The sequence below is a fragment of the Dothidotthia symphoricarpi genome, assembly GCF_010015815.1.
Source record: "Dothidotthia symphoricarpi CBS 119687 unplaced genomic scaffold P153scaffold_10, whole genome shotgun sequence".
Lineage (NCBI taxonomy): Eukaryota > Fungi > Ascomycota > Dothideomycetes > Pleosporales > Dothidotthiaceae > Dothidotthia > Dothidotthia symphoricarpi.
The window spans coordinates 745,697-753,948 of NW_022985017.1; the positions used below are offsets into that span (position 1 = coordinate 745,697).

Consider the following 8,252-nt stretch of genomic DNA (forward strand, 5'->3'; position numbering starts at 1 on the left):
AGACCCCGCCCAAGGCTGTCACAGGTGGTTGATTCAAGGACGACTGGGACGACGTGGTGGCGTGAGGGAGATGTTGACTCGAAGTATGTCAGGGATTGCCGGGTTAGACGTGTGGTGGGAGTAAGAATAGTGATGGTCGAAAAAGAGGGCACAACAAGCAGATTGAAAAGCCTTGGCCAGATTAACCCAGCTTATCAAGTGTTCAAAGCTATCCAAGGATGTAGAAGTAGGCGGAGGCGGGCGGCAATTGCGTCGAGTAGGGAAATGCGACTTTGCTGCAGCGCATGCACTATGGAACCTATTGCTCAATGAAGTATGGCTACGGCCAGAACAACAGTAAGCGGGGTATTGGAAAAGGGTCGCAAACAGCAGGATTCCTGGATTCTACCTGCTGGCTAGCAAAATAGGACCAGTGATGACGAACGAGCGATGGGATTCTCAGCCAGCCAGGATCCTCGCATGGAAGGATTGGAGGGATTTGCGAGGGGGGCAAGTCTTAGCGACGCGCTGTGGATCCTTGACAAGTGACGTTGAGAGTCGTGCGATCTTGACCAGCGCTAGATGGCCGAGCCGAGATTAGAACATGCTGGGGAACATACAACGTGGGTTTGGGCATATGATACGGCGAGGGTGAAGACAAGTTGAGAGCTGCGAGCTGCAGCGAGGGTGAATTCTGAAGGCACTAGTCCATCGTCCATCGCAGAATCGATTCGATGGCCCGTCTGATCCCGCCGAGCACGAACTGGGGGTTGGCTTCGTATTGGCAGAGACTTTATTGATGGTCCTGGCTCGGCTTGTTTCCGCCGTTGCGGCAACGAGAGCTTCCGCGCCGCCCAGATTCTCTCCTGCATCGAATCCGGGTCTTGGAGAGCCAGTTGCAGTGCAAGACGTTATTTTGAAAGGCATGAGGCAGCCGACAGCGGGTAGTACAGACCAGCAAGCCCCTATGCATCGCGACTGTCGTGCCATCCTGGTTGCTGACTGGCTGCATCCTTCCAGTGCAATCTCGTCTCATCTCATCCTCGTAAACAAGCAAACAAGCTGACATGCTGGAAAGCCTCCGCGCGGCAAGTTCTGCGCTGACTCAGAACAGCCTCACAATTTGACCCTGAAGAAGGCGAGAACTAGCGGCACAAAAGTGCCGGTGGTGTTCTGTCGTCTAGATTACACCGAAGCCGATGTTTTTTCGACGTCATCAGTACAGATCACCATCAGCGTCCAAGACGAGGCTCGACTATTGCGGCAGTCAGCTCCGACACGGCTCCTAAACATAGAACTCTAGCTGAGCGCTGGCGATCCATCGTCTCTGGAGTTTGCACAGCAGAAACTCGGTGTAGTGGGCAGTGTCTGCGCTACGACACAGCATTGTGGTTTGACAGGCGCCTGGCGTGGTCCGTTCCGGTGATCTCTCGTGCCGGCTTGCCATACTCAACAACCTCATCTCACACATGGCCGTTGAGCGCCAGTCTTCGGCCCTTCCACCGGCCCAGCCTAGCTATATTCTTCGAGGCCATGCCTCCCAGATTCACAATGTCCAGTTTGTGCGCCAGAACACCCGCTTGCTGACGGGCGATGCAGATGGCTGGGTTGTATTTTGGAAAGTCGAAACGAAACGTGCGCTAGCCGTTTGGAAAGCCCACGATGGAGCAATACTAGGAACTGCGGAATGGGGGAACGAGAAGATTATAACGTGAGTTTCAAGGCTTCAAGACGAAGTCGAACCCTTTACACACCCAATCTATCCACATCCTGCATTGAGATCCAATCTATCACCTTGACCTCAACTACTCGCCTATTCTTTCCATATCAGCCCACACCTGCACACGGTTTCGCACTACTAACGTGACGATGCCATCTCCAGCCACGGTCGTGATAACAGCCTGAGAATATGGCAACTGCGACCTGCAGACGAATCCGCACTTCCCACCGTTCTGCCTGCAGAAAATGCGGCCGACCAACAGTCGAAGCCATGGCTGTTACATACACTTCCCGTCAATACCCTAAACTTCTGCGCTTTCTCCATGTGCTTCGAGCGACCACCTGAGACAAACAGATTGAGCGGCATCACTCCAGACGCTGTATTGCCCCTCACATCCGATGATTCTATCCTTGTGGCTGTGCCCGCCAGAGACGACAAGAAGATGGAAGTTTACCGATTCCCAGACGAGAAGCTGAGATTTGTCGTACCACGAGTGCAGCCTACAGATACGGGTGAGTATTCATCGCTGCACTCCTCAGCTCGTTGACTACCGTGCCAGTAGTCAATAACTCGAGCACAGTCTGGGGTTGATAAGCAGATTGCTAACAACAACAGGGATGGCCATGGCTGTTAGGCTCGTACATCATGCAGGTTCGAACAACATCCTAGTCCTAGCTGGTTTCGAGGGTGGCCTCACGACAATACATCGACTACCCCAGAACAAAAGCTCAGGCCTGGAGTTGGCTCAACTCGTCTATCTAAGCAAACCCCATACCCAGCCCATCCTGTCACTGGATGTATCGCCTGATGCCAGATTTTACTTCACATCATCCGCAGATGCCACCATCGCCGCACATCGAATCCCAGAGCTAACTTCCGATGTCGAAAACAAGGGGTTTTCCTCCACCGATGAGCAGAATGGAAATGCTCCTTTCTTTCCAACACCTGGAGAAGAAGCAAGCACATCAGCAGGGACAGAACCATTTCCTTCTCAGGAGAATCTGCCGTCTAAACATCCCCTAAACCTCAGTGCACAAGACGACCCACCACCGGGAGCGGAGCTATCCACCACCCCAGCAAACCCCCTCGAGTTCGGCAAGCAACCCATCTCATCCGCGAAGATCAGCGCAGCCCCACCCGCCGGCCTCTCCTCGCTCCTCTCTTCCGCACCACCCCTCCCCAGAATGAAACCCACACCCGCGATCCTCCCCAACACAACCATCCAACCACCCTTCAAGACCAGCGATACGAAACACTCCGGCCAGCAATCCCTACGCGTGCGCTCCGATGGTCGCCTCCTTGTAACAGGGGGCTGGGACAGCCGGATTCGCATCTACAGCGCCAAGACGCTGAAGGAAGTTGCAGTGCTGAAGTGGCATAAGGAGGGCGTGTATGCGGTTGATTTCGGGGCAGTGCTCGGGGATGGGGATGTGAGGGGGGGTGGACAGGAAGTGTGCAGGAAGGAGACTGGGCTGGGAAAGCTGCAGAGGCAGAGGGAGGAGCAGATGCAGCGGAAGCATTGGGTTGTTGCGGGGGCCAAAGATGGCAAGGTCAGTCTTTGGGAGGTGTTCTAGGAGAGAAGGACGTGTATATAGATCCGACCAAAGGATTGCCTGCCGATGGATGAAACGTATCGAGATGTAGTTGACATTTCCTCGTATCAACTTGGTCTCTGTCTGTAGTTATCATTGTCTATAAAGGCTGCTGGCAAGGACGGAAATATATCCAATTAGCAAAATTATCCCACAAAAATACTTTGGTCTAGCAAAGAGAACTTGGCTGGAAGTTCATCGAGCGATGTTCGGAAAACTGGGATTTATGTGTAGGGTATAATACAGATCTCAAGTCGCTCAAACTACCTGCATTGGCCTATTATCAAAGATTTCATATCTGCCTCGTTCCGGTCCTGCCGTACAATTATCTTTGTCCTTCCTGTTCTTGTCCTTCTTAAATGGTGTCGACATCTGCGTCCTCGTCATCCCTATCATCAGTCGCATCGTCCGTGATAGCATCCTCATCTAATCCTCATCCTCATCCTCCTCAGCGTCGTCCTCCGCGTCCTCCTCGTCCTCATCTGCTGCCGTGTTCACCACCGCGGCTTTGCTTTTGGTCTTGCTGCTCGCCTTACTCCCGCCAGAAATCGAAGCAGTGAACGGCAGCGCAGTGCTCGCACTTCCCGCACTCGCCTTATCAATAGAAATATTATTGTTGAGCTTCTTGAGCTCCGTGGCCAGCTTCGCAGCCACATCTTCACCCTGAGCTTGCTTGGCCATAAGCTCAAGCTTAGTCGCCATGAGTTTGAGGACCTTGTTCTTGATCTTGCCAGCCTGTGGTATCACGTCAGTAAGTTGTTCGTTGGTTAGACAATGGGAGAGTACGTACAGAAATTGCGTCGCCGTCTGCTCCTGTGGCGGCTTCGATCGCTGGGTTGAATGCTTCTGTCTCGGCGTCGTTGGCTACGTCGTTGACGGCGCCTAGGAAGGCGATGTCTGCTGGGTCGATGTTGGCCATGTCGGTTAGATCGAGCCCGGAGAATGCAGCCAGGGCTTCTTGCTCAGCATTTCCGGCCTTGCCGCCGGAGATGGAGATGGCATCGTAGGTCGTGTCAGCGAGCACCGGACCGCTCTGGCGGGCCTTTAGGGCGCGCTTGGTGTGGGGCAAAGCAGCAGAGAGAGCCGCCAGGGAGAAGATGGTGATGGTCTGGAAAAGCATGATTGATGGTGTAGGTAGAGATTGTGGGTTGGAAGTTGCGTTATAAGTTAGAAGATTGAGGATGAAAACAGTCCGGCTGCGAATTGAATGGTAGTAGAGAATAGAATCACAGCGTCAAGCCGGAGAAAGGAGTAAAGATTGAATATAGAAGATGTTCTGCGTGATGATGAGAAAATCAACAAGCGCCTCACCATCTCCTCTTATACATGCGTTTTCCAGCGCACGAAGATGTTCAAAATCTGGATTGACTAGGTTGCCTAACCTGAGGCGTCGCTTACAACCCTCAAACACATGTGTTGCCCGTCTTCTGGCTCCCCAAGGCATGGCTTGACGCACAATACAACGTGCTTGCTTCCATGCATAGCTTTTTTGGCGCCTGTCAGAAATCTTTCCGTCAATGACATGAGTTCGACATGCGGGTTCAGACGTTGCGCGTCGCTGTTTTGTGGAGATGAAGTCTTCAGACGTCAAAACTCCAGCCAGATCAGGTTCTGAAACTCTTGCGACACTGCGAGATGGAACTTGGATCTTGTCGCGCATGAACTTGGCTTAAGCTTGGTCCGTAATGAACGGGTGGCGTTGCGTAGAAGACTTCTGAATTTGCGTTGCGGAGATAGAAGAGAGCTTTCGATGCGGCGTGCTCATGTTGGTGGTGCCATAGGGTCTCAAGATGAAAGGCCAGCCTCGCCGATTCGACCCTGCCTCTCGACCAATCGAAATACCAGGAACCAGGGTGCAGCGAAATCATGCAACAGCTTGACATCTACAACTAAGTTTAGTGTAGGAATCTTGTGCCTGTATTTTAAGCTGTATACGCCTTGCGTGCACTTTAACAGATTGCAATTGTGTAGTTTTGCGGCTTGTAGGAGCCACAAAGAATGTTACTTCCCGCTTTTGCAGTTGACCGAGAGACAACCACCATTTCACACCATTTCCCAACGACTCTATCATCACTTGATCTGACTCGACAATCCATATGCGATTATTTATTTCCAGATTGTTGGTGGGAGTGAACACCGGGAAGAGAAGAAATCTACCTTACTCGATGTCGTGAATGTTCGGCCATTTTGCTGGCTCCGAACATGCCTCGGGACGCGTACCCGGAGCAACATCCATCAATGTATGCGCCCGCTTAATTGCAGGCATCATTTCGACGTCGTACGTTATTAATTCCTATCAAATTACTAAGACGTGACAGCGAGCTGGCTCTGCTCTCTGATACCGTGTCTCAAAACTGTATCGCCCCGCGCATTGTGCTTAAGATAACCGCGCATCATGTCGAAGCTGTCGCCAACTCTCAAGTCCCTCATAAATGCCGCGCATTCGCGCCCTGGCCCAGTTCCCGCCCCGTCTCGCATTGAAGCTGTCTACAAAGGGATAGAAAAGGATGCCACAGCACGGAACCTTGGCCGCCCATCATGGCTGGCCCTCTCCACAGCCGCGACGATGACGATGAACTCACCAGACTCGATGGCAGCGCTGTACAAATACACAAGCGAGTCCAAATCGCAGGGCGAAAGTGTCGCGATAGCCGAATTCATGCGAGAAGTGGCTCTAAAGTGCATAGGGTTCAATGGCGTATGTAGTGGACTCACGATTCTGAAGACATCGACTGATCAGGTTGTCAGATTCCTCGAACGATCAACATGCTCAACACATTCCGCGCCTCGCTCCCCGCATCCACTGCCTCTGCGTTGAACACCACACCCACTCGTCACCCTGACCCATCCAACATCAAGTCGATAAGCTCTCGCGGCGAGGCCTTGTGGCAGTCGATATACAGGCCGCTCAACCAGAAGCTGGAAGACAAGCTCGGGGATGCGCACCCAGATCTGCCCGTCTGGATTATAAACAATGGATATGGCGCGCTCTTTGCCGATCCTCCACGCGAGGTTGGCGCTACTGTTGGCAGGTTGACAACGAGCGTGATAGCAATAACGTGTCTGCGAGCTCAGCAAGGCGTTGGGCCCCAGGTGTTGAGCCATATCTATGGACTGAGGAAAGCGTGGGATGATGGGACTTGGAAGACCGACCAAGAAGTGGGCGAAGAGAGTGCCGTCAAGTGGCTTGTTAGCGATGAAGGATGCACGTGGGTACTTGAGAAGGTCGATGAGCTTGTTGCGGCGCTTGGAGGTGGGCAGGGGAGCACATTTGCACCCGTCAAGGCGAAGCTTTAGTCTTGGGAAATGAATGATAATGTCGACAACACAGCAATAGCTCTCATATAGCATGGTGGTTGTCATCTGTAACCATGTCTCAGGTGACATGGACGCCTCCTCCCTTCGAACGTGCCCTCCCTACATGAAAGAATGTATACCAATCTTCTCCAGGTCCACATTATTTTTGATCGCCCAGAACGATGCGGAGGTAGACACTCTCGTATCATCCCAGACCAAGGGGTCAAAGGACTCGATTGGAAAGAAGTAGAGCTAGATTTCGGTATTCACTACAATGGTGTTGAGGTTGTTCCATGCTTCAGTGTATCAAAGTGGTTACCAAACGTGCCGCGAAGGATTCCAAGGAATAGTCAGGGAATTTATGTATATATTATCCTCATATTTGTGGAATGGGGTTATCTTCCCTGCTACGAGATAGAAACTGTTGTCGAAGTTGAAGACCAGGGACCTTCAAGAAGTGTAGGGATGGGGCCCACCACCCGCCCAAGAACCTGACACCATGTCAGCACATAAGCAATATCGTCAGTCGTTTCATGGTAGGAGAATACAATCTCACGAGAGCAATTCCGCACTACCCCGCGCTCTCCCAGGATAAGATGACGCCATTCGGACTTAACGCTCGGTATTAATCATCACTATACATACCCCAACGTCTATTCAACTACATATAAACGCTACCGTCTGTATACCCGATTCATGTCTTTGGTTTTACACTCTGTTCGAACTGCCCGAGTACTCGCCAGACCCATAGCTGCGTCCACAAGACTTTCTTCACTGAGCTCACACTTTCAGACTAGTTCAAGAGCATTCGGATTTCGAAAGATGTCGTCGCTACCGAAAACCATGAAGGCGGTCATCATTGAGAAGACAGGCGGCACAGACGTCCTACAGTACAAGACCGACTGGCCCGTCCCCGAGCCAAAAGATGGCGAGGTACTAGTCAAGAACGAGTACATAGGAATAAACTACATCGACACGTGAGTCCCCCCCCCATTCCAAACTTCCCACAACACAAACTGATACACACCAGCTACTTCCGCTCAGGCGTCTACCCGCTCCCGGAAGTGCCCTTCATCCTCGGCCGGGAGGGAAGCGGCACCATCGCCGCCGTCGGCGCAAACGCACCCTCGGACCTGAAAGTCGGATCACGCGTCGTATACATGGGCACGCAGGCGTACGCCGAGTACACGCCCGTGAGCGGCAAGAGCACAATCCCCATCCCGGACTCCATCGATAGCAAGATCGCGGCCGCGGCCTTGCTCCAGGCCCTCACGGCACTAACCCTCATCCGCGAAGCGTACCCCGTGCAGAAAGGCGACTGGGTGCTCGTCACTGCCGCGGCTGGCGGAGTGGGGCTATGGCTGTGTCAGATGCTTCGGGCGGTGGGCGCGCGCACGATTGCTACGGCTAGTACGGAGGAGAAGAGACAGCTTGCCAAGGAGAATGGCGCTGAGGTGCTGCTGGAGTACCATGAAGAAGATCGGGATGTGTTTGTCAAGAAGGTTCTTGAGATTACGGGGGGCGAGGGTGTGCACGCCGTGTTTGATTCCGTGGGCAAGGACACGTTTGATAGCAGTCTGGCTGTTGTGCGGAGGAAGGGCACGATGGTTAGCTTTGGTAATGCGTCGGGTCCTGTCACGGGCTTCAGTTTGGCGTATGTATTG

General features: G+C 52.8%; 4 protein-coding genes across 4 annotated transcripts in view; 3 read left to right on the forward strand and 1 right to left on the reverse strand.

The window, feature by feature from the left end:
* Nucleotides 1-1,448: 1,448 nt before the first annotated feature.
* On the forward strand, nt 1,449-3,273 carry P153DRAFT_290672 (WD40 repeat-like protein; the record flags this gene model as incomplete). The annotated part of the gene is made up of 3 exons (XM_033663725.1): nt 1,449-1,690; nt 1,862-2,211; nt 2,315-3,273. The coding sequence occupies 3 exons, from the start codon at nt 1,449-1,451 to the stop codon at nt 3,271-3,273; spliced, it is 1,551 nt and encodes a 516-aa protein (XP_033523859.1).
* A 444-nt stretch (nt 3,274-3,717) lies between these two features.
* Nucleotides 3,718-4,411, reverse strand: P153DRAFT_290808 (uncharacterized protein; the record flags this gene model as incomplete). Its single annotated transcript, XM_033663734.1, has 2 exons — nt 3,718-4,026; nt 4,082-4,411. 2 exons carry the CDS (start codon nt 4,409-4,411, stop codon nt 3,718-3,720), a joined length of 639 nt encoding a protein of 212 aa, XP_033523860.1.
* A 1,131-nt stretch (nt 4,412-5,542) lies between these two features.
* On the forward strand, nt 5,543-6,844 carry P153DRAFT_431423 (uncharacterized protein). Its single transcript, XM_033672900.1, has 2 exons — nt 5,543-5,989; nt 6,040-6,844. The coding sequence occupies exons 1-2, from the start codon at nt 5,687-5,689 to the stop codon at nt 6,586-6,588; spliced, it is 852 nt and encodes a 283-aa protein (XP_033523861.1). The 5' UTR covers nt 5,543-5,686; the 3' UTR covers nt 6,589-6,844.
* A 315-nt stretch (nt 6,845-7,159) lies between these two features.
* Nucleotides 7,160-8,252, forward strand: part of P153DRAFT_366867 (NAD(P)-binding protein) — a 1,572-nt gene continuing 479 nt past the window's right edge. The window contains exons 1-2 of the mRNA XM_033668138.1: nt 7,160-7,565; nt 7,619-8,242. Of these exons, the coding sequence (XP_033523862.1) occupies nt 7,432-7,565; nt 7,619-8,242 (758 nt within the window). The 5' untranslated portion in view covers nt 7,160-7,431. The remainder of the gene's footprint in view (nt 7,566-7,618; nt 8,243-8,252) is intronic.